Here is a 26717-nt window from a genome sequence, read left to right on the forward strand (position 1 = left end):
TAAAATTCAGAGTGGTAGCAGTTTGGGTTTTAAATAAACACTTTAAAATAGAGATATAAACGAAGTGTTATGGAAACCTTTCCTTTGCTTCTCTTCCTCCTTCCCTCTCTTTCTTCTCCTTCTTCTTTCTCGCCTTCCTTCCTTCCTCTTCCTCTGCTATATTGTAAGCTATCTCTACACATATTTCTTAGCAGTCTTGTGGTTCTCCATGATAATACTGCTGAATTTGGACTAAAATTCAAGAAAAAGAGATAAAACTGAAGGAAGGGTTGTAACGCACTACAGCCAGTTTGCTGACCCATATCCTTTGCTTTCTGGTTAAGTCTGTAACACAAACCTTCTAAAGCTGGAGTGTTCCTATGACAAGAACCAAGAACCTATCTTGCTGATAACCGTCCCCTAATCCTGTTTACTCTTGGCCTTAAAAAGGAAGTCTGAACTTGAAACTGGATTAAAAGTAAATTTTATAGAATCATAACCTGAAACCATCCCAAATATTAAGGTTTTTTTTTAAAGAACCAATCAGTCAATGATTCCCCTAAGCTTTAGGATGGGTTCCTTCTTCAAACCACTTGGCAGAAAGGCTGGTATAGCTAGAACTGCTCTGCTAAGAAAAAAAGAGCACTTGCCTGGGCAGTAGTGATGCCATCTGATTAGCATTATGACTGGGCCTACTTTGGTTTAAAGAGGGGTTGCTGGAATCATTTTACTTTTAGAAATAAAATTAGGAAGTTTCATTCATTCCTACCTCATTTATTGAGCACCACTTTATGTCACGTTCTTTGCAATGTGCTTAGGATACAAAAATAAAATAAACATATTTGCCCTCAAGGAAGTTATAGCCTAATGATGAAAGCAAGTTTATAAAAAACCATATATATATGTAGGAATCTTGTAAATGTCTGTCCATGTAACTTTTTTTTTTTTTTTTTTTTTTTTTTGGGACGGAGTCTCGCTCTGTCACCAGGCTGGAGTGCAGTGGTGCAATCTTGGCTCACTGCAACCTCCGCCTCCCAAAGCGATCTCCTGCCTCAGCCTCCTGAGTAGCCAGGACTACAGGCACGTGCCACCACGCCCAGCTAATTTTTGTATTTTTAGTAGAGACAAGGTTTCACCATGTTGGCCAGGATGGTCTCAATCTCTTGACCTCGTGATCCGCCTGCCTCGGCCTCCCAAAGTGCTGCAATTACAGGCATGAGCCACTGCACCTGGCCCATATAACTTTTAAGGTCTGTTTTTGCCCCTTGTTTTTCCAAAGCCATTAACAACAACAACAACAACAAAATACTTAAAATGGTAAGAGCCTCGGCCGGGCGCAATGGCTCACACCTGTAATCCCAACACTTTGGGAGGCTAAGGTGGGCAGAACAGCTGAGGTCAGGAGTTCAAGACCAGCCTGGCCAACATGGTGAAACTCCATCTCTACTAAAAATACAAAATTAGCCAGGCATGGTGGCACATGCCTATAATCCCAGCTACTCAGGCGGCTGAGGCAGGAGAATCACTTGAATCCAGGAGGCAGAGGTTGCAGTGAGTCAAGATCGAGCCATTGCACTCCAGCCTGGGCAACAAGAATGAAATTCCATCTCAAAAAAAAAAAAAAAAAAAAAGCCTCTGTGTTCATGTTTGGGCCTCTCACTAATGCTTAAGATGTACAACCTAGAGGCTGGGCATGGTGGTTCATGCCTGAAATCCCAGCACTTTGGGAGGCCGAGGCAGGTGGATCACAAGGTCAGGAGATCAAGACCTTCCTGGCCAACATGGTAAAACCCCATCTCTACTAAAAATACAAAAGTTAGCTGGGTTTGGTGGCGCCTGCCTGTAATCCCACCTACTCAGGAGGCTGAGGCACGAGAATCACTTGAACCCGGGAGGTGGAGGTTGTAGTGAGCCAAGATCCTGCCACTCCACTCCAGCCTGGCAATAGGGTGAGACTCTGTCTCACAACAAAACAAAACAAAACAAAACAAAACAACAAAACAAAACAAAAAAAGTGTACAGCCTAGAGTAGACCAGAAACTGGGTTTCCCACAACTCCTGGTCTGGTGCACTTTCCATGACACCATACCACGCTCCTCCAGAAATGGTGGCTCACAGCTCTTCACTAAGTGGTTCTTCCTTTCACTATTAACAGTTCCCAAAAGGCTCGCTCATCTACAATAGCATAGCTCTCTGAAGGCCGTCAGTGCTGGACAGTTCAGATCCAATCTCTTGGCACCTTTTTTAGAGGGTGCCTCAAAGAAGGAACCTTACCAAGTTTTATAATAGTAGTCATAGTACAGCATGGCTTTTGAAATAACTTATCTTTTCAGGTTTGAGTTGTAAAGCAAGCCTATATAATACCACACTGTGGGCTATTTCTCTTAACTGGCCTTCCTGTTTCCATTCTTCTATAGAATAATCTTTTAAAAATGTAACTTAGACCATGTCATGCCTTAAAACTCTCCAATGCCTATTGCTGTGCTTAGGGAAAAAACCAGAGATTTCTTATATTGGTTTAAAAAACCCTTCCTGACCTGACCTTCTGGCAACCTTGGGGACTTCATTTCATACTACCTCTCCTTGTCCCCCTGCACTCCAGACACTACGCTGGCATTCTTTCAGTTCCGTGAACATGCCAAGCTCGTTTCTGCTTTATGACTTCTTATCTTTTTTTTCTTAGCTGTTTCCTGAGCCAGACATGCAAAGAGGCATTAAGCAGTGACTATCTTGGCCAAGACATTCTGGCATCAGGGGAAATGGAGGTGGAGACACACTTAGAAAATGATGGAATGGCTTCCGGGTAAAAACAAACAAAAACAAGAAACAAACAAAAAACACATCTGTTCCCTTTAAGAACCACAAAGGACAACACAGGAATGATTGTGCTTTAGGCACTGAGGTAGAGTATCCATTTGCTTTGCGATACCTGCCTTCCCCTTTAGAGCAGCGGTCCCCAACCATTTTGGCACCAGGGATGGGCTTTGTGGAAGACAATTTTTTCATGGATTGGGTGGGGGTGGTCTGGGGATGAAACTGAAACTGTTTCACCTGAGATCATCAGGCTTTAGTTAGATTCTCATAAGGAGCGCCGCCCACCTACATGCGCAGTTCACTTTAGGGCTCCGGCTCCTGTGAGAATCTCATGCCACCGCTGATCTGACAGTAGGTGGGAGCTCAGGTTATGGTAATGCTCACTCACTGGCCACTCACCTCCTGCTGTGTGGCCCAGTTCCTAACAGGCCACGGACTAGTCCCAGTCTACAGCTGGAGGTTGGGGACTCCTGCTTTCACAGCACCCTAACTTTCTGAAGGGAAAGGACAATGCATGTTTGTAGCTCAACAAATGAGGCTGTACCAGAGAGGCTTCCAAACCCTTTCATCACCTGAGGACCTTACAGAAAGAGAGGTTCTTGACTCAAGTAAAATGTGAAAAAAGTTATCACACTTCTGATTCGAATGGAAATTTGAATACTTACTGAATATTTAATCACATTAATCATTTGCTGCTGCTTAGGAATCATAAAGGCATTGTGGTGAAGTCTTTAAAAGTTTTAATTTTTAGCAATCTATATTAAAATATTAGGGATTAAATTATATCTGAGATTTACTTCAACATAATACTAGAGACTGAAAAATGTCAGAAGAGGTGCATTTTTTTTTACAGGTTTCATCTGAATACATATTTATCAGATCAATATTACAGGTTATCACATTATCTACTACATACAGCTTTGCAAGACAGAAATCACAGTTTTCTAGCCAAAGTATGAAATGATTGCATTGTATATACAATGTACAAGGACAATGATAGTTTCTGGGTGATTTACTTCTAGCTGCACTTGTGGGTGTGTTTATGTGTGTCCATGTGAATCACCTGAGATGATACCAAAAATTAGTAAGTATAAATTCAGTTATAATTTTCTTTTGAAATCCCTGTTTCTTTTCTTATCTTCATAGCACCCTAAAAAAAAGTAACAAAAATTTCATTCCACAAAGGGTCAGAGTCAACATCACTGATAACAAGTATGATTGATATCACTGACCAGGGGTTAATGGCTGGATGAGGGATTCATTATATTTTTCTGTCTTCCTCAGTATATATGTTTCAAATTTTCCATAACACAAATATTTTTTTAAAATAGAGATTTCTGGGGCCCCAGCAGATTTTTCTCTCAATGGCTCTCCACTGCTAGTACTAGGAAATTCGCCAGCAGTACTCCTCCTTACCTACCTATACTATACAATGTATGAGTACTGGGAGGCAGGGGAAAGGTCTTGTTAATCAAAGCTCCTATCCTCTAAACATAATCCTCAGGAAGAAAGTATCTGATTGGAGTAATTTATTCAAGGTATACATTTAACAGTTAATCCAAAGAAGGGATGTTTACAGTTTAATGGAATTAAAGGAAAATATAGAAAACCTGAAAGATCATTTCTTTCAGGGAGGAACTCTAGATAAAAGAAATCACACTTGAAATTGTACCTCTACAACAACTCTATCTTGCGTCACTCGGTCCCTAGCTCAGTACATGTCACCACACTAACCCTCTGCTTTCTCAAACATGTTAAAGTTCATTTTGCCTAATGGCCTGCATTTTAGCCGTATGTTTTATTCAAGGATGCTCTTCTTCTTCTTTTTTTTTTTTGAGACAGGGTCTCATTTTGTAACCCAGGCTGGAGCACAGTGACATGATCATAGCTCACTGCAGCCTTGACCTCCTGGGTTCAGGTGATCCTCCCACCTCAGCCTCCCAAGTAGCTGGGACTACAGGCCTGTATCACCATGCCCAGCTAATTTTTGTATTTCTTGTAAAGATGGGGTTTTGCTATGTTGCCCAGGCTGGTCTCCAACTCCTGGGTTCAAGCTATTTGTCTGCCTCAGCCTCCCAAAGTGCTGGATTACAGGCAAAAGCCACCGTGCCTGGCACTCAAGGACTCCTTTCCCTCAGATCACTCCACGGCTGGCTCATGCACTTCATTCATATCTCTACCTCAAAGTTGCATTTTTGGGAAGGCCTTCCCTGATACTTCTACTGCAGTACACACTACTTTTGAACTTAAGCTGTTATTTCGGACTGTTATCTGACTAAATGAAACTATTTTATTTGCATACTAATTTGTCAGTCTCTCATATCAGGAATATAACATCTCTGACTATAAAGCTCTTACACCTTTTGTTGATAGATGCATCCTGACCTCCTATCACAGGGTGTGGCTAAAATAGGGACTTCAAATAGGTATTCAAAACCTGAATACCTATTTCTGAATACCTGAAATATGTACATTTAGAAGGGTGCTTTCCTGTGTCCCTACATAATGTTGCAGGTTGTAAACACAAATGCTACAGGGCTCAGATGGGTACTAAAGATAAAGAAAAACTAGATATTACTTGAACTGATGTAAAGGAGGCAGATGCTTTTCAGCTTGAACCATTGTTGCCAGGCTACAACACAGATCTAATGTAGTCAGATCTTCCCATTAATTCATGGGATGCCACAGATCCTTTTTTTTTTTTTTTTTTTTTTTTAAATTCTTTCAATTTTAGCCATTAGCAACCAATTTGAAAAAAAAAGTAGTGCCGGGCGCGGTGGCTCACGCCTGTAATCCCAGCACTTTGGGAGGCCGAGGCGGGCGGATCACAAGGTCAGGAGATCGAGACCATGGTGAAACCCCGTCTCTACTAAAAATACAAAAAATGAGCCGGGCGTGGTGGCGGGCGCCTGTAGTTCCAGCTACTCGGGAGGCTGAGGCAGGAGAATGGCGTGAACCCAGGAGGCAGAGCTTGCAGTGAGCCAGGATCGTGCCACTGCACTCCAGCTTGGGCGACAGAGCGAGACTCCGTCTCAAAAAAAAAGAAAAAGAAAAAAAAAGTAGCATGTGAATCACCAGTTGCAAGCTCTGTTCATACAAATAAGACAATTTGAGATTAATTAAAAGGAGAAACTGGGAAAAGATATTGAGAAGACTGTACAGTAGTGTTTGTAACGGTGAAAAATGGGAATCAACCTAAACATCCATCACTATTGGAATTCCCAAATAATTTGTGGCAAATCTATTTCATAAAGTCTAGCTATATTTATCAATGTGGACAGCTCTCAAAAACATATAATTTGGTGAAATAATCAAGTTGCAGATCAATACACAAAATATAATAGCATTCATATAAAACTTAAAATACCCCAAACCATTCTACATATTGTTTATAATACATAGTAATAGTTTAAGTATAGAAACCTAGATTGGCAAGATACATATCAAATTCATGATCCTGGTTGCCTCCCTGAGGGTGGCAGTAGAGTGGAACTGAGAATAGGGGACATCTGCTTTATCTGTAATGCTCTGTTTCTTTCATTCATAAATCTGTTCGTTCTGGATAGTGGGTGCGTTAAGTGTTTACTCTGTGCTTTTCTTTTAAAAACATTTCAGAATTTTTTTTTTTTTTTAAATGGCGGGTGGTGGAAGAACATCCTATCCTAGAAGCCAGGAGACTGGGGTTGTCTTTGCTCCGCCTTTTCTGGCATGGATACAATCTCTAGATATGGTTTCCCCATTAGCTAATGCGGCGGTGGTATGTGGTGTTCCTCCAGAGTCCCTTCAATCTAAGGACCTGTGAATCTAAAACCTTCCCACCTCCCACTCCCACACCGGAAAGGCTACCCAGACCAGGCAATGAAACGTGCATTTCTTCCCTCATTTAAGATAGATCTCTTTCTCTCAGCCTGCAAGTCGTTCTCCAGAAGCTTTAAGTATAGTGGAAGTAGAACTGTCGTTGGCGACAGAGAGACACCTGCAACAATTAGCCTTTCTGAGCCTCAAATTCCCCATTTGTAAAACGGAGATTATAACTCGTACCCATAAAACTGTAGAGAGGTTTAGATATAACGTTATGTGTAGGGCCCGAACAGAATAGCTATTAATAGTGGTAACAGACTCTCGTTTACGGGCTCAGCATCATGGTCGCTGAACAGAATCACCCTCTTCACACCGCCTTCCAGCCAAAGTTAGTTTAGCCGCGAGAAGTCCGGGCAACCAATCCGAAACAACCAAGGAACAGTTGCACTGCGACACTCTGGTTCCGCCTTCGGGCGTGCTCGAACAGCATTCTGGGAATTGTAGTTCTTAGGGATCTGACACTCACCAAAGCGCTGAGTAGCTTCCGGGAAAGGTACTGCATTGCCCGTTTCTACTTCCACTGCACCTGCTTATTGCGTCTTGCTCCTGGGTCACAGAGCCTAAAGCGACACGCCCAACCGTGGGTCTTCCTTTCCACGCCCGCTGGAGTTACAGCTAAAGGCAGGACACGCGAAACAATGAAATGCCGAGGGCGGAGACAAGAGTGACACTGGGGGAGCAGGAAAAGGCGGGGCTTCCGCTTGGGGCATGGAGGCCGTGCCTCACGTCACTTCCGTAAACAAAGGCAGCTGCCGAGGCGCGGGTCCCGGGATGTGACCGGGGCTGTGTTTGTGGCTGCGGCGGTGGCTTCTGAGGCTGTCGGGTCTTTGCGGGTTGCGGAAGGGGGCCCCAATACCCTTCTTCAGGTATGTAGTGGAAGCAGAGGAACCTCCGCAACCTGCCCCTTTAGGCCTTTCCCACCACTCTGGTCACTGCTGGGTACTGGGCGGTGAAGGGTCATCGCTTCGGCAGATTGGGGAAGGGGAGTGAGGTGATGTCAAGAGGGACCTCCAGGGATACTGCTTGGAGGCAAGACTTGGCAATTAAAACCACTGTGTGAATAACTATGAGCAGTTTACTTATGCGTTCTCTAAAACATTCGTTGCTGTTTGATATACAAGAAGGGTTTCAGTGCTCTTGTGACAGATGTGACTTTCCAAAAACGAGGAAATCGCGAGTGCTGGCTCCCAGAATATTGTGGTTTAGACCACCATTGGTTTATTTGCATTGCTTTACTTCCTAGATTTTTTTTTCTCTTGTACCACCAAATGCGTATTAGCATCGTGAAATTTCAGGCCAGCGTGTTTATGCGTATCATAAATTTTTACAGATTCTTGCCTCTTCAGAGAACTAATATCCCATCGTCTCTATTCAGTCATCTTTCAGACTTTCATTTGTGTTGCATGTTGAAACAACACCAGAATTACTATTGTTACCAAAATTATTCTTAAAAGAAAAATTGTTAGCCAAGGTTTAAGTGGATTGATACCCAATGGTATCTGGGATTAGAGACTGGGCACTGGAGCCTTTCCCAGAAAGCCTCTTCTTTGGAAGTATTGTAGCTCCAGTTGTGATTGTCTAGCGTCAGCCAATTTAAGCTGAGTGGTTTAAATTCCAGTGCCAGTGGCACTAAGTCCAGGCAAAAGAAAAAAAAATTTCATTGAATTTCTCAAATAATTATTTTAAGCGACAGCAATGGGTTCGAATCTTTTCGAATGGTCATGGCATGCTTAAACACAACATGCAAAAAACGGCCTAATGTTTCTAGAAGGCAATTTACAACCTGATGAGGTAGATAGCCATATAAATTCTTTATCTTACGTTACATGAAATAATGACGTTAAGAAAAATTTAACACTATGCGCAAATAAAATATGGAAAGGTTTTCTTGTTTTTTTATTGTTTTGTTTTGAGACGGAGTCTCGCTCTGTCGCAGTGGCGTGATCTCGGCTCACTGCAAGCTCCGCCCGCCGGGTTCACGCCATTCTCCTGCCTTAGCCTCCTGAGTGGCTGGGACTACAGGCCTCAGCCACCACGCCGGGCTAATTTTTTTGTGTTTTTAGTGGAGACGGGGTTTCACCGTGTTAGCCAGGATGGTCTCGATCTCTTGACCTTGTCATTCACCCGCCTTGGCCTCCCAAAGTGTTGGGATTACAGGCAGGAGCCACCGCGCCCGGCCGGAAGGGTATTTTTAAATAGATAGATGTTAGAAAATAGAGCGGATTAATACATAAAGTAAGGGGATTGTGTAGGGATAACTAGGAGGCCTTACACATATTCCCCATGGAAGGGCCCTCTTTAACTTCACATTGTTAACTTTTTTTGATACGGGTAAAACCAAATATATATCATAAAATTCATGTTTGTTTGGAAATGGTTAGAGAAAGTATATTCAAAATAGGCAACAAACAAGTTTGATTTTCTAGAACTTGCCTTGATCACCATGCTAGAATCATTATTAGCCCTAGCTAGAAACTGATTTCTGTTTAGTAGTTTGAAGTAAGGCTTCTATTTGATTTTTTAAATGCTGATTAAAATCCCCCTGACAATTATACATCTGTTTGAATCTAGTTGGTTCTTCTTGAGCATACATTTTGGAAGAGAGACCTAAAGGCCACCTGAAGCTTGAATCAGGCTGGGAATATTATGTGGATCATTTGTTTATTGTTTATATATTGTTCCCCTTGTAAAATGTAGGCTTCTTGAGGGCAAACATCTTGTTTTGTTCAGTGCCGTCTCCCCAGTGCCCACAATAGTGTCTGGCTTGTGGAAGAGAATCAGTAAATATTTGTAGGATGAGGGAATAAAGAAAATGGTAAAAAAACAAAACAACAACAACAAAACTGTCTACCAGACAATTTTGCTAGGGGCTTATGGGTACATAGTAGAGTAGATTAAACTTAAGAGACCCATTTTCTAACTTTCTCTTATGCCCTCTGGAATTCTTGATCCTCCTTTGACCTGTGAAATGGGTCTTTGAATTTCTTTCATGTTTGCATATTATAGCATACATATATAATGGTATTATTTCCTTATTTAGGTCTTAAGAAGCTGGCCGTGGTGCAATAAGGAACTTAAAACAATGGAAGAGCGGAAAGTGAAGAGGAGGAGTCCTAAGTCTTTTAGTGCCCACTGTACTCAGGTTGTCAATGCCAAAAAAAATGCCATTCCAGTGAGTAAAAGCACAGGGTTTTCAAATCCTGCATCACAGTCAACTTCACAGCGACCAAAGTTAAAAAGGTGAATTCTTTTATTTTACATGTTCACAGTAAAATGCCATTGAAGTAAGTCCTGATGCAACTTCTTCTTAAAACACTTTTTTAGTCTTGAGGGGCTGTGACTGCAGGTGTGTGCCACCACACCCAGCTTGCAGTTTTTATTTCTAAAAAATAATGATGTCATTGTTTTTGTATAAATAATTTGTGTTTTTTATAAAAATTCAAACACAGGAAGAATTCAAAGAAGAAATTCAAAATGCGAAAATTCTACCACCTAGAAAGTCATTATTAATATTTGGTGAACATCATTTGCATTCAGGATATTTAAAGGAAACAAGTGACAAGTTTAACTATGTTATATGTTACTATTACATGTATGTGAGTATTTTACAGTATTAGATATTTGGAAGGGAAGATTATAGCTTTAGAGAAAAAAAGTGTTGTGTAATGTCAATCTTCTTTCTAATTATTAAATAAATTTACACTCACATCCAGTCTCACCCTGGCAAGTTAGCTAAGGAAATGCCTGTTGCATTCTGTAGCCACTGGGTTTACACGTAATAAGAGATGAGATTACTGCCTTGATGAAGATCTCTCTTTATGGAAACAAAAGGGACATAGCCAAAGACAAGAGAACATTTGAAAGAAGTATTCCAATGAGTACCAAATGATAAACAGGAGTTTTGAGTTTTGAGGATTTCCTTCAAATAAATTATCAGAATGGGGTTTTTGTCGTGGAGGAGTTTAATTAGGGTCAGATTTTGAATAACTTTACAGTTGGTGGAAAAAGAAAACCAAGAGATTTTAAAAGTAATCAGTCCTTTTGCTATATTTTTAAAAGCAGTTTGTTTGTATCATTGTCATATTTACTGGTAGTTTTATTTCCATACGCTCTTGTAGATGTCGGCTTCTGAGAGCCGGGACTATCTGGATCGTCATTGTGTGCCTGACAGTACTTACAGTGCGCCTTTGCACATAGTATTATTTCACTGTGTGCTTTCTTTATTGTTGAATTATGTTAACATAAAGTGAGAGTGTGAAATAACATTGAAGCAGGAATAAACAGGTTTTTGTTTTATCTTTTGTGTTTGTTTTCTGAGAGGGTTATTAATTGATGATGTGAAACTTTACTTGGAGAAAACTTCTAAATTTGAGAGAAAAAAATACGTTTGTCATGCTGAAACCTTGTGCTCTGTAATAGTTTATCTCAGATTTAAAATGTGAATATGGATCTTTTAGGGATTTTTTTAGAATACAGATTCTGCATCAGTGTGGGCTGGGGGGCTTCAGATGAGCATTTCTAAGAAGGTCACAAGTGAAATTGATTCTGTGGGCCATGGGCAGCACTTTGAGTAACAAAGCTATTACATAATGTATATAATATATAAAACGCAGCTCTTGCTTTGGGAAGAACTGTTATTGACCTACTGTCCACAATGTATCTATTCTAAACTTCTTTCATATGATAGTCTGTTTCTTTTTTCCCCCCTCCCCTACCTTCCCTGGTATACCCTATTTATCTTATCGTTATTGTGGTGAGGACAGCTGTGTTGAAGGTGTCTTCATTCAACATTATGTAAAAATTGAGTACTGAATATACTTCCATATCGGGATTTGTTGTGTGCATTGGGTTATAAAGATAAATTACTCTTTCTCCCATTTTGCCTATTTAGCCGCTACTTGTTCTTTAAGTCTTTGCTCACTTATCACTTTTAGGAAGCCTTCTCTGGTTGGCCCCAGGCTGAACGAACTGCTTCTCTCTCTTCCTGTATCACAGTGTGCATAACATCATCACTCAAGCATTTGAGAGCCTGGTATATGCCAGACATGTATAATAAGGACTGATTTAGTCTAGGGGTTCCAAAAAGGCCCTCCTGAGGAAATAGCATTTAAACTGAGACTTGAAGATGTGTGGGAGGTAGTGTGCCAAAGATGGCAGTAAGTGGAAGGATGCTAATGTAGGCAGAGGATTAGCACGTAAGAAGATAAGAGAATGGATTTCTAGGAAACTAAAGAGATTCAGTGTCTAGAGCATAGACAAGGGAGGATAGGGTTTCTTAGGGATATTAGATTATATTCAGCAGGCAATGCAAAGCTACTAAAGTTTTGTTTTGTTTTTTTTGGACGCGGAGTCTCGCTCTGTCACCTAGGCTGAAGTGCAGGGGTACAATCTCAGCTCACTGCAACCTCCACATCCTGGGTTCAAGGGATTCTCCTGCCTCACCCTCCTGAGTAGCTGGGACTACAGGTGTGCGCCATCACACCAGGCTAATTTTTATATTTTTAGTAGAGACAGGGTTTCGCCATGTTGGCCAGGTTGGTCTTGAACTCCTGACCTCAGGTCATCCTCCTGCCTGGGCTGCCCAAACTGTTGGGATTACAGGCATGAGCCACCGTGCCTGGCCTACTGAAGCATTTTTAATTAAGCAAATTATATGATCTGATTTTACTTTTTAGAAATGGACTTGGCTGCCCAGTGGGGAGAGAAGGGAGATCAGGGATCACACACACAGATAGGGAGACTGGTTGGGAAGCGCTTTGGTTAAGAGATGGGATGGCGGCAGGGGAGAGAGAGAACTGGAGAGATTAGATATTTTGTGGGTATAATTGATAGGACTTCACGACTGCATGTAGGAGCCTTGGGAAGTTGGAGGAGTCAAGGATGATAACAAGTTTTTAGTATTCCATTACATGGTGATTATGAATGTAAATATCTTCCCTTCTCCTTAGACTGGGTGTTTGTGGATAACGTCGGCTACAGAGTAGGGACCCCATAACCACTTGTAGAACTACTGAGAGTTCAAGGAACAAATAAAGTTTAGAAGGGAAAGGTGTAATATGTTTTACTGAGAAATGAAATGTAAAACATAGGATAATAGAGACAAGTTTTCTTTTCTGCAGTCCAAATAATTAGCATATTATATAAATGCTTTAATCAAACTTTTTATATGCCTTTGTAGTTATATTTTATACATTTGTTTGGGGTTTTTCACAACCTGTTTTTTCTTTTGGTTTCTGGCTTGGAGTTTCTGGTTTTATTTAGTATTGACTATTTGATTTCTGGCTTTTAAGGGAAATTCCATTTACTTCACTAAAAAATTCAGCAGAAGCTTAATCTAGAATAGCCTAAAAAGATAGAATTAAAGTTAATTGCATCGTCTTCACAGAGTGATGAAAGAAAAGACCAAACCTCAGGGCGGAGAGGGAAAAGGCGCTCAGTCAACTCCGATTCAGCACTCCTTCCTCACTGATGTCTCAGATGTTCAGGAGATGGAGAGAGGGCTGCTCAGTCTTTTGAATGATTTCCACTCTGGAAAACTTCAAGCATTTGGTAAGCAGTAGATGTTTCTCTACTATTTTTTTCTCTAAGATGTTTGCATCCTATTTTCTTTGTGTATTTTACTCTCCTTTTCAAAGTGCCAGTTTCTTTTAAGAAAAAAACAACCCACAGGCATAAAGGCAATCATACTAGATTTTGTCTTAGAATATAATTTGCCTTCTAAAACTTCTAGGAAAAAGTTTTCTTTTTTTTTTAAAGAGGGAGGGTTAGTTGAAATGTTAAAGTAGGATTGCTATTATGGAATAAGTATCTTGCAGGTTTAACAAATAAGAGGGACAGTCTTGGTCAGTTAAAATATTTTAGACTTAGTGTCTTCATTTTGAAAGTATCAAGATCATTTTCCCTTACCCTCCTAAGCTTAAACTTGTTTCTTTCCCAGGATTCCTGATTTAAAGTTAGGAATTAAAAGAATCCAGTTTTCTTGTTTTTTTTCATGAGGATATAAGAATAGTTAACTGATTGTTCCATTAAAAATTCTGAATAGGGCCGGGCGCGGTGGCTCAAGCCTGTAATCCCAGCACTTTGGGAGGCCGAGGCGGGCGGATCACGAGGTCAGGAGATCGAGACCATCCTGGCTGACACGGTGAAACCCCGTCTCTACTAAAAAATACAAAAAACTAGCCGGGCGAGGTGGCGGGCTCCTGTAGTCCCAGCTACTGGGGAGGCTGAGGCAGGAGAATGGCGTGAACCCGGGAGGCGGAGCTTGCAGTGAGCTGAGATCCGGCCACTGCACTCCAGCCTGGGCGGCAGAGCGAGACTCTGTCTCAAAAAAAAAAAAAAAAAAAAATTCTGAATAGGTATTTTTTGATAGTCACAGAGTTCCCAAAAGATAGATTTTTCATGTGCAGTTTGGAACTTATTTGTAAGCTTTTTCTAATGATAAGATTATTTCCCAATTTTTTTTTTTTGAGACAGAGTCTGGCTCTATCGCCCAAGTTAGAGTGCCATGGCGCGATCTCAGCTCACTGCAACCTCCGCCTCTCAGGTTCAAGTTATTCTACTGCCTCAGCCTCCCAAGTAGCTGAGACTTCAGCCGTGTGCCACCACGGCTGGCTAATTTTTTGTATTTTTACTAGAGATGGGGTTTCACCATGTTAGCCAGGATGATCTCCATCTCCTGACCTCCTGATCTGCCCGCCTCAGCCTCCCAAGGTGCTGGGATTACAGGCATGAACCACCACACCTGGCCTATTTCTCAATATTTTAAAAGGCAATTTCAATAATATGCATAATCTTTAAAAACTTTTTTTAACTTCCCCCCAGTTTTTTAGAAGATGCATAATCTTATACAAATGCATAAATGTCCACATACGTATTGATTTTTTAAAGTATTCTTTCCCTTCCCCATGTTTTTATTACTTGACTTCCCTATTCCCTCCCTTATCCCTTCTGCTACTTCCACTTCCCCTCATCCCAACCATTTGTTAACAATCCAGGTATATATCTTTTCATATTTTTATTTTCATTATTTAATACAAATGGTATCTTATGTAAGATATTCTGTATCTTGCTTTCCTGCACTAAAGAATATCTGATGGAAATCTCTCTAATGCACCTAGGATGGCTCTAGTTCATTCTTTTTTAATGACAACATAATATTCCAAGTTGTGAATATACTCTAGTTTATTCAACCGTGTCCCTATTGAGAGGCATTACTTTGTTTCTTATTTTGAGCCACCAAACACAATGGCGTAGTGAACATCTTTTTACATAGATCTTTAGGCTGGTGCTTCTATTCTTCTGGGATTGATTCTCATGAGTGGGATTGCTGGGTCAAAGTATATATGTAATTTTAACTTTAATAGAAGTATGCAGATTGCTTTGCAAAGAAAAACAATACTGCACTTCTAGGTTCCATAAACAATTTATGAAAGAATGCTTTTTCTTGAATTCCCACCAAGCAGTAGGTATTATTCGTCTTTTAATTTTTGCCTGTCTCTTGGTGTTAAGTTAGATGTCTTTTATTGCAATTGAGTTTGAAGATCCATGTGTGTTTGGTAGATTGTTTGATAGATCCTTTTCAGGACCTTCCGTCAGTTTTCTACTTGGTTATTTATCCTTTTGTTGTCACTTGTAAAGAGCCCTTTATGTTTTAGATACTAACCCTCTGACCTCTATTATGTATTTATTTTTGTTTACCAAATTTGTTGTGTCTGTGCACTTTGTTTATGGTATATTTAACTTTGTGAAAATTTTTACTTTTTGCATTCTCAACATGTCTGTATCTTTTTTTTCATAGTTTCTGGGTTTCCAGTCTTGGTTATGCTAATATTTGAAAAGAAGACATTAAAAGCACATTATTTATTTCACCAAAATACTTTATTGTACCCCTACCTCCTTGCTTCAGCCCATCCCAGTAAGGCGGTATCTTCAGAGTATTTTCACTTCCCCTCTCTTCCATTCTTCCCTCCTACCCTTGAGATGTAATCTCTGGACCACTTCCATGTCTTTGCTTTTTCCCAGTACCTTTCCTCCCCTACTCTATGTTGCCTCTGTGTTTTTGGATTGAAGTCCTTTCTTGTCTTTGTCTGTTATCCTACTGATTACTCTTCATAATAAGTGTTGCAGATGAGAATTCCATTGCCAGTCAGATTCTTTCTTAGCAGGTAATTTATATTTTTCTGTCTCGATGATTAAAAGATGTTTTTCTTTTATCTTTAAAGGTTAGGCATTTTCCAGGATATGCTTAGGACTGTGTCTTTTCTCATCAATCTGCCTGGGAATCAGTGAGCCCTTCATATCTGCTGACTCATCTTTCATCTCACGTAACATATTTTCTATTGTTTATTATTTTTCTTCCATCTCTTTTTAGCCTCTGAAGCTTCTATTGTTCTCATGGTGGGTCACCCTGATCCGTCCTCCGACTCTGATCTTTTCCCGTATGATTTCTACCTCTTTATATTTTTACTGTACATTTACATACATATACACAAACATACATACACACAAACACATGTCTTGAGATATTTCTGTTTCTTCCACTTGACCTTCCAGGTTACTAATGTTGAAAATCGTGACTAAAATAGAGGAAATATGACATATTTTACTGTGAAGAAAGGACGATTTTGAGAGAGCCATAACTAGCTTCAACATTAGTTGTCCTTAACATAATATAGTATAGTCCATTTATGAAGATGTTATAAAGCTGGCTAGAGGAAACTAGTATAATTTACATTAATTCATATTTATTCAGGATTTGTACTTCAACTTTAGCTGAGGTATATTTTACCTGTATAGTACCTTTAGGAAAAATAGAAAGATTTTTTTTGAAAAAATTATACTGTCAAGGGATTGCAGAGTCTGTACTTAAACTGAATGAAAAGATAATATGTTATGTGTATAAATTAGTTGCTCTGGGCAGATAATGTCACTTCAGAGGACTCTTGGTCAATACATAATGTAAGACCTATCCTTTAGCAATTAAGTTGTCTTGACAACTGTATATACAATTAAAAATATTACATAGTGTTGCTCATGCTTCATAACATTTTGCATGCTTCATAAATATTTTTATTAATATTTCTTGAAGAATACATAATTGGTTGGCAAAATGATTCACATTTGAAGTCGTTATTGAACTTTTTTTTTTTTTTTTTGAGATAGAGTCTCTCTCTGTCACCCAGGCTGGAGTGCAGTGGTACGATCACAGCTCACTGCAGCCTCAGCCTCCTTGGGCTCAAGCCATCCTCCCACCTCAGCCTCCCAAGTAGCTGGTGCTACAGGCATACAGCACCACACCCAGCTAATTTTTGTATTTTTTATAGAGATGAGGTTTTGCCATGTTTCATAGACTCGTCTTCAACTGCTGGACTCAAGCAGTTCTCACACCTTGGCCTCTCAAAGTGTATTAAAATTACAGGTGTGAGCCACCGTGCCCAGCCAGAACTCTATTTTTTTTTTCCTTTTTTTTTGAGACAGGGTGTCGCTCTGTTACTCAGGCTGGAGTGTAGTGGTGTGATCATGGTTCACTGCAGCCTCAACCTCCCCAGGCTTATGTGATCCTCCCACCTCGGCCTCCCAAGTAGCTGGGATTACAGGCACATGCCACCACGCCTGGCTAATTGGCTGATTTTTTGTATTTTTAGTAGAGACGAGGTTTCACCATGTTGCCCAGGGTGATGTCGAACTCCTGGGTTCAAGGGATCCGTTAGCCTTGGCCTCCCAAAGTGCTAGGATTACAGGCATGAGCCACTTGGGCCTAGAACTCTTAATTTCACTCAAATTATTATAAAATGTTGGGTCACTCAGTTAAAATGGTAGTTGTCAAATGACATGATTAGATGGTTCTGTTTTGCTTCTACATATTATGTTACTGTTGAAGAAAACATATTTTCTCTACTTAAGGGATGATTTGCTTTCTCTTTTTTTTTTTTTTTTTTTTTTGAGACAGGGTCTTACTCTGTTACCTAGGCTTGAGTACAGTGGCTTGAACATAGCTCACTGCAACCTTCACCTGCTGGGCTCAAGCAGTCCTCCTGCCTCAGTCTCCTGAGTAGCTGGGACCAGAGGCATGCACCACCATGCCTACCTAATGTGTTTTTCTAAAAATATTTTTGTAGGGGTAGGGTCTTGCCATGTTGCCAGGCTGGTCTTGAACTCCTGGGCTCAAGCAGTCCTACTGCCTCAACCTCCCAAAGTGTGGGGATTATAGGCATGAGCCACCATACCCAGCCTGATTTTGCTTTTTAAAAAGAAATGTTTCCTATATGCTTTTCTTTCTTTCTTTCTTTCTTCTTTGAGACCGAGTCTCGCTCTATTGCCAGGGTGGAGTGCAGGGGCGCGATCTCAGCTCACTGCAACCTCTGCCTCCTGGGTTCAAGCGATTCTCCTGTCTCAGCCTCCCGAATAGCTGGGACTACAGGCATGCGCCACCATGCCCAGCTAACTTTTGTGTTTTTAGTAGAGACTAGGTTTCACCATGTTGGCCAGGATGGTGTCGATCTCCTGACCTCATGATCCACCTGCTTCAGCCTCCCAAAGTACTGGGATTACAGGCGTGAGCCTGTAATATTTCACGCCTGGCCTGAAATATTTCCTATATGATTTTCTTTAGTACCCAAGGTCATTTCTTAGGTTGGTCATTGTTTTCCTGGTCAGAAATTTGATTTGTTATTAAACACAGAAAATATTAATAATTATCTAATTTACAGAAGAAAGAAAACCTGTTTCTTTTAGAGCACCTAGAGTTTAAGTGTTTTTACTCAATGCTGTTCGTTTGAACTGTCCTAATCATTATTAATGTTCTGGAATGTTCCCAAGGAAATGAATGTTCCATTGAACAGATGGAACATGTTCGGGGAATGCAGGAGAAATTAGCTCGCTTGAATTTGGAGCTCTATGGGGAGTTAGAGGAACTTCCTGAGGATAAGAGAAAAACAGCCAGTGACTCCAATCTGGATAGGCTTCTCTCAGATGTAAGTGTAATTCTTTTTCTTTGTTCTTTAAAATAAAATTTTATTGCAAAAAAATTTACCTTTTGAACTATTTTAATTTATACAATCACGCGGTTTTTAGCATATTCACAGTGTTGTGCAGATCGCTGTTGAATTGCGGGACATGTTCACCATCCCAAAAAGAAACCCTGTACCTGTCAATTCTCTCTTCTTCTCATCCCCTAGCAACCCCTACTCTACTTTCTGCCTTTATGGATTTGCCTATTGTGGACATTTCATATCACTGGAATTATACAGTATGTGGCCTAAGTGGATTATTTTACTTAATGTTCAAGTTTCATCCATGTTGTAAAAACTTTCCTCTTTCTTTTTTCAAGAAATATATTCCAAGGAAGTTATCATATTTACATCTAAGCATGTATTCTCAGAATACAGATGCTGGCAAATCTGAAAGCAAAATATTTGCTTCTGTACAGAAATAATAAAATCTTAAGATACAGAAGATAGTAGTCAAAAAGACCTTTCCTGATGTGATTAATACATTTTGTGTTATTTACTCAGGTGGTGGTTACTTGTTTTTAAATACAGAGCTACATTTGGTATTTCTGCTAATTTAGTACATTGCCATATGTATTACTTTGCTAGGGCTGCCAAAACAAAGTACCACAGACTGGGTGGCTTTAACAACAGACATTTATTTTCTCACAATTCCGGAGGCTAAAGTTGGAGCCCAGGGTGGCAGGGTTGCGTTTTTTCTGAGGCCTCTCAGTTTGTAGTAGCCGTCATGTTCACATGGCTTCTTCCTCTATGCCAAGTGCCCAACTTTGCTCTTCCTGCCAGTCACATTGGATGAGTGCCTACCCTAATAACCTCATTGTGACTTAATTACCTCTTTAAAACCCCTGTCTTCAAATCTACTCACATTCTGAGATACTGGGGGTGAGGACTGAAACATGAATTTTGGAGGGTACACAGTTTAGCACATAACACGAGGTATGATTATTACACTGAGAAATGTTAATTAAATTTGCTTCTTTAAATCCTTTTTGGAACAAAAATAAATAAAAATTGAATTTAACACGTTAGTTTTAGATTCCCTATTAACCGTTGACAAAAAGGGTTAATTTCTACTGTTTTTCTCTCTTTTGAATAAGTAAATGTGAGGGAACTTGTATGCCAATACTTTCACTATTTCGAGTCTATAATCTTTTTATTTCATGTCTGTCATATTCAGTCTTGCAAGTATTTCCATTTGCAGTTCATGGTTTGTTTGTTTTTTGAGAAAGTGTCTCACTTTGTCACCCAGGCTGGAGTGCAGTGATGCCATCTCAGCTCACTGCAGCCTCAACTTCCTGAACTTGAGGCATCCTCCTGCCTCAGCACCCCCAAGTAGCTGGGACTATAGGCACGCACCACCACGCCTGCTAATTTTTGTGTTTTTAGGAGAGGTGGGGTTTCACCATGTTGTACAGGCTGGTCTTGAACTCCTGGACTCAAGTGATCTGCTCACTCTGGCCTCCCCAAGTGCTGGGATTACAAGTGTGAGCCACGGTGCCCAGCCTTACCAGTTCATGTTTTACATTTTTTTCCTCTTAACAGATAATAAGTATAATTTGCTATACATTTAGCAGAATAACAGTGGTATAGTGAAAAGAACACTGAATTTGAAACCAGAAAGCCTTCGTTTAGTTCAGTGTTTGCATTTGGGTTATAACTGAACAACATTGAGCCATTTAGTTAATGTTTTTATAATTCAGATTTTTCCTTCTGTAAGATAAAAATGCTGTGGTCTGAATGTTTATGTCCTCCCCAGAAAGCATATGTCGAAATCTTAACTTAGAAAGTGATGGTAGGAGGAGTTGGGGCCTTTGGTAGGTGATTCGGGCAAGAATGTGATTAATGTCCTTATAAAAGAGGCCCAAGAGAAACCTGCTGCCTCTTCTACCAAGTGAGGACACGGGGAGAAAGCCCTCCTATTGCATGAGCCAGGAAGTGGTTCATGCCCTCCCGAGACAGCAGATCTGCTGACTTCTTAATTTTGAACTTTCCTACCTGTAGAACTATGAGAGGTAAATTTCTATTGTTTATAAGCCACCAGTTTATGGTGTTTGTTATAGCAACCCAAACAGACTAAGACAAGGGGTGATGAATTCTACCTCATATAGAAAATTGAGTGACATGAAATCTTTTTGTAATCTATGATGGTTTTAAATATTTTGATCATTAAAATCGCAATTTTTTTCTTTTAAAAACTGTTATTAGAGATGATGATTATGATGCCTGGTTTTAGGAATACTTATAAAACTCCAGTTTTTATAATCTGGTTTCATTCTGTGCTCATATTCTTTTTATTTTTCTGTAGAGACAGGGTCTTGTTATGTTGCTCAGGCTGGTCTTAAATTCCTGGGCTCAAGCAGTCCTCTCCCCTCAGCCTTCCATCGTGCTGGGATTACAGGCAAGAGCATGCCTGGCCTCTCTCCTCATATTCTTGTTTCATAAACATGTTAATGCTACTTTATAATTCTTTTTGCAAAAAGGAATTTTTTAGCCTGAAAATTTTTTGAAAGTTTTTTTCTTTAGTACTTTGCCTTTTCATTTACAGAAAACTTTTTTTTTTTTTTTTTTCCGACACAGTATCTCATTCTGTCACCCAGGCTGGAGTGCAGTGGCACTAACAGAGCTCGCTGCAGCCTTAAACTCCTGGGCCCAAACAATCCTCCCACCTCAGCCTCCTAAGTAGCTGGACCTCAGGTGTGCATCACCACACTTATCTAATTTTTTTATTGTTTGTAGAGATGAGGTCTTACCGTGTTGCCCAGGCTAGTCTGGAGCTCCTGGGCTCAAGCAATTCTCCCGTCTTGGCCTCCCAAAGTGCCAGGATTATAAGCATGAGTCACCGTGACCAGCACAAGAAAGCTTAAATGAAAAATAATTTATTTAAAAACAAATAGTTAACAATTATTTATATTGATCTTATAAAAATTAAAAATAATTTTTTTTATTTGTTTTGCAGTTAGAAGAATTGAATTCTTCCATGTATCCTTTGCCTACTATCAACAGTGAAAAGTTTACAACTTACAATTTCTGATGAATAGTCTCAATCAAGTTTTTGAAAGATGTGTTATTTAGATATGGTGAAAAGACACATAGTATTATTCCCTAGGGCCATCACTCTTCCTCTTTGGTCTTCTTTTCTTTTCTTTCTCTTTTTTGTTTCTTTTTCAGAGACAGGGTCTCACTCAGTGGCCCAGGCTGGAGTGCAGTGCCATGATCACGGCTCACCACAGTCTCAACCTCCCAGGCTCAAGCGATCTTCCCACTTGAACCTCCCAAAGTGCTGGGATTACAGTCCTGAGGCACCATTCCCTACCCGCTTTGGGTTCCAAATGGAATTTTCTTGTTGTTTTTTACACTGAAATTTTGCTTCTGGTTTGTTCTACTTTGCTTTGTACTGTTGTTGAATTTTTAAGACAAATTGTTGTTTTTTATCATGAGAACTAAGGATTAGGTTAGTTGCTATGTAAATTATTTTGAAGCTTAGATTCTGAGGCTAACCAGCAGTGAGATGTTCAGACATATATACTATACTTAATTTAATATCATCACATAGGATATTTTAGGTGCATTAAATTGAAAACTAGACATTATTAAAATGCAGGCTTCAAGGGATGCTTACATAGCTTGTGAAATGACATTTCATAATTAAATGTACTTAGTGTTTTATAGGATTAACTTAAAGGAGATCACCAAGACACATGTAGAATATTCAGGTTTTGACATCTAAATTGAGAGCAATTATTTTAAGAACTTTTCAAAATGTACTTTTGAACATAACAGGCACAATGGTAAGGTACAAAAGAACAATGAGAAATGATCCTGCCTATAAAATAATTTGAGAGGTAAGACATTCCCTTTGAACCAGTTATTGACATAGAAAGGATACTGGTTGTAGAGATTTAATTTTTGAAGTTTGGTTCTACATTTTGATCATGTAACCTTGGGCAAATTGTTTAGCATCTCAGAGTGTTCTCTGTAATACAGGGTAATTGCTACATGTGATGATGCATATGTGAAAATTTCCAAAATATATGTATAAAAATTACTATTATTGCTATAAGATTATATTCATACTGTTATTAACTGCTGAATTGTGCAGTAACAACAATTAAGAAATTGGGGCCAGGCATGGTGGCTCATGTCTGTAACCATTATTAACTGCTGAATTGTGCAGTAACAACAATTAAGAAATTGGGGCCAGGCACAGTGGCTCATGCCTGTAATCCCAGCACTGTGGGAAGCTGAGGTGGGTGGATCACTTGAGGTCAGGAGTTCAAGACCAGCCTGGCCAACATCTTGAACCCCTGTCTCTGCTAAAAATACAAAAATTAGCCAGGTGTGGTGGAGGGCGCCTGTAATCCCAGCTACTTGGGAGGCTGAAGCAGAAGAATTGCTTGAACCTGGGAGGCGGAGGTTGCAGTGAGTAGGGATTGTGCCACTGCACTCCAGCCTGGGCAAAAGAAATCGGGAAGTATATAGAAGTCCTGTAATGGCAATGAATAGCTAATCTTCATGAATACTTACTATTTTCCCAGTACTGTATAAAGGGTATGTGCATTATCTTATTTGGCCCTACTTGGAAGTAGGTAGTGTTATGCCCTCCATTTTGCAGATGAAGAAAATAAGGTGCTACATAAACTGTGGGGAGAGATTAATGGAAGATTATTGTCAAGAAAGAGTTAAAGAAGGGGGTAAGATTTGAGTTAATCAAGGAGCTTTTCCTGCAAGAAGTTCTTTTTACTATATTCCTTCAATGCTTTATATTCTTTCTCTGCCATGACACTTAAGTATTTCCTATCCTTTTGTGTGGTTTTTTCATTTGTCTGTTTTGAGACGGGTCTTGCCCAGTTGCCCAGGCTGAAACAGTAGCATAATCTCTGCTCACTGCAACCTCCACCTCCCAGGTTCAAGCAATTCTCCTGCCTCAACCTTTTGAGTAGCTGGGATTACAGGTGCCTGCCACCATGCCCAGCTAATTTTTGTATTTTTAGTACAGATGGGGTTTCACCATGTTGGCCAGGCTGGTCTTGAACTCCCGACTCAGGTGATCTGCCCGCCTCGGCCTCCCAAAGTGTTGGGATTACAGGCGTGAGCCACCACGCCCAGCCCTTTTTTGTGAGTTTTTGTTAAACATTTAGAATTTTTTGTTTTGTTTTGTTTTACCACTTTCTGTGACTCAACCTGTGGTGGAATTTAGCCACCACAAACGTGGCAGCATAATACCCTATATAATACAACAGTGTAGGCTTTGGAATGCTTGGTAGGCAGCCATGTGACCTTGAACAAAATCTGGCAACCATAGTTTCCTCACCTGTAATAGGTGTTCTCTCAGTACTTAAACTTTCCCCTCATAATTTCCCTCTCTGTCATGACTGCCTCTGTTAATTCAGTCTCCAAGAATATTTTAAAATGCCTTCGAGGACCATGGCAGACATTGCTAATCAGACATGGCATTCTCTGCCACTGAGCCTGGATCTGGATATGAAGTCTGTTTGCCATCTCTTTATTACAGTTGTCAGGCATCATCAGTATCATCAGTTCTGCTTTTATTCTTCCTTCACTCTCTACATGATAATCCAGGACCTCATCGTCTGAGTCCATACTTTTTCAATTTTCTGTTCCAGGTCTAGAGTTGCACTGTTCAATATAGTAGCCACTAAGCCATTTCAAAGACTTAATAGCCTTAAAAGAACATAAAATATCTCAATTTTTATAATGATTACATGTTGAAATAGTTCTTAAAATATTATATATATATATTTTTGAGACAGGGCCTTGCTCTGTCACCAGGCTGGAGTGCAGTGACATGATATGGCTCACTGCAGCCTCGACTCCCTGGGCTCAGTTGATCTCCCACCTCAGCCTCCTGAGTAGCTGGGACTACAGGTGTATGTTATGCCCAGCTGTTTTTTTGGTTTTGTTTGTTTGTTTGTTTCTTTTTTAAGAGATGGGTTCTTGCTATGTTGCCCAGATTGGTTTCAAACTCCTGGGCTCAAGTAGTCTTCCCACCTCAGCCTCCCAAAGTGCTGGGATTCCAAGTGTGATTCCAGTATTTCTATTGGACAGTGTTGCTCTAAACTTTAGGCATTGCTACAAAATTAATATTCTTGAAACATCACTTTCTTCCTGCCATTTCTATTTTTTACTAATTTATTTAAACCATGTCAACTATTTTAAAGGTTCTTAATAATTTGGTCACAACCTGTACATGCTGTTGTATTTTTCGTTCTTTTTCATTCCCCTCAGGCTGGTTTTCTGGATGCCCAAGAAACACATCATGTTCATTCTCATCATAATGCCTTTGCTCAGGTTGTACCTCCTACCTAAATTTGCTCTCACCTTCTTGTTCTCCTTATCACATTACATTCAAGCTGACCACTTCCATAAAGGATTTCATTTGTACCTTAACCTAGCATTCTGCCCTATATTATTATCTGTTGATTTTTACATGTGTTAAATCTCAGCCTTCCAACTGGACGAGAATGTCTTTGATGGCAATGCTTATGTCTGTACATTTTTGCAACCTCTGCCATACATGTACTGCAAGCATTTAGTTGCCTTCAGAGTATTCATATCATTGAATTGGGTCTTGAAAAATAAGTAACAGGTGGATAAATACAGGTCAGTGAGAAAAATGAAAGACAGTGATCGTAAGAAAGGATGAGTAATCCATGCAAGATTCCTGTCCTATTTCCAGTCTTCTTGAGGAACAATTAAGAGAATTATAGAAAAGATTTTAGAGCTGTAATGATTTTATTTTTGGACTTTTAAACAAAATTGTTTTCCCAAAGATGATAAAGTGGTGTCTTCTCAAAAGGTTTTTTTAATCTAGTGTCTTGTCATATTTGTCTCTAATCAGCTCCTTACTATGAAAATGATTATTGACACATTAAAAATAATTCTGGGCCAGGTGTGGCTCACACCTGTAATCCCAGCACTTTGGGAGGTCGAGGCAGGAAGGTTGCTTCAGGCCAGGAGTTCAAGACCAGCCTGGGCAACATAGCAAGACTCCTCCCCCATCTCTAACAAAGAATAATTAGCCAGGTGTGTTGGCATGTGCCTTTGGGAGGCTGAGGTGGGAAGGTTGCTTGAGCCCAGGAGTTTGAGGCTGCAGTGAAGTATGATCGTACTACTGCATTCCGGCCAGAGCAACAAAGTGAGTCCTTATCTCTAAAATTAAAAAAAAAAAAAAAAGTCTTCAAATTCTGTCTATAATTTACTACGTTTAAAAGTTGTCTTACCCCATCTGAGTGTCTCAGTAGCAACACAAGAGCTTTTCCTTTGAGCATATCTCTTTTTTAAACACCTCTTTCTCTTTGCTCCTGAATGTAATTTTCAGAAATGTAAAAGAAGTACCCCTTATAGAATGAAAATCTTCTTAACTGATGAATTCAGACAAAAACTCCATTTGGCAGATGCACAAGATGTTCCAAATACTTCTGCTAGCTAAAATGAATGTAGTTTGCTCTCTGTGGTTTGAAGAGAAGCAGCAGTCTTTACTTTTCCAGCCAAATCCAGTAGCAGAATCATCTTCCACAACAAGGAATTAAAGTAATTAAAGTGCAAGTGCAATGATCGTTTTCACATTCTGCTTTTAGTAAATGTGACTCGCCGTAATTCGCCATAACTGGAGGCCTAGGCCTTGTTGAAGGCTTAATCAGGAAATGTGATGCAGAGATTGTGCTGCTATGCTTCATATTGTTGCCTTATGGGATTATACTTGAAATGCATTGTGCTAATGTTCTTGACGGGGTTGAGGGATTTCTCTTTCCCAAGCTCACCAAACTTATTCCAGTGTTGATCGCAAGCTGATGATGCACAGGCGTCTTGTGGCAGCCCAGCTTCAGTTTACGTTAGACAATCCGTATACACGTTGGTGTGTTTTCCAATGGCCAGTGATAAGAAATTAAATAAGTATTTGTGAGATTTGCTATTTTTTAATAAAGTAGTTGTTTTAAATTAATCTCTGTTGTCTGTTTTGAAGAAACCCATGTAGTCTTCAATCTGGGCGATACAAGGGTTCAGTCCTTACAAGTAAACTGTTTATAAAATTTG

The 26717-nt window shown here is 39.9% G+C and overlaps 1 protein-coding gene across 1 annotated transcript; it reads left to right on the forward strand.

Annotated features, from left to right (window-relative positions):
• Nucleotides 1–7297: 7297 nt before the first annotated feature.
• Nucleotides 7298–26625, forward strand: CCDC28A (coiled-coil domain containing 28A). Its single transcript, XM_002808399.4, is given in 7 exon segments — nucleotides 7298–7377; nucleotides 7379–7520; nucleotides 9695–9894; nucleotides 13040–13203; nucleotides 18472–18626; nucleotides 21619–21641; nucleotides 26058–26625. Coding segments are annotated over 7 exon segments (819 nt in total). The 3' UTR covers nucleotides 26113–26625.
• Nucleotides 26626–26717: the final 92 nt, after the last annotated feature.

The sequence above is a fragment of the Macaca mulatta genome, chromosome 4, assembly GCF_049350105.2.
Source record: "Macaca mulatta isolate MMU2019108-1 chromosome 4, T2T-MMU8v2.0, whole genome shotgun sequence".
NCBI classification, from domain to species: Eukaryota; Metazoa; Chordata; class Mammalia; order Primates; family Cercopithecidae; genus Macaca; species Macaca mulatta.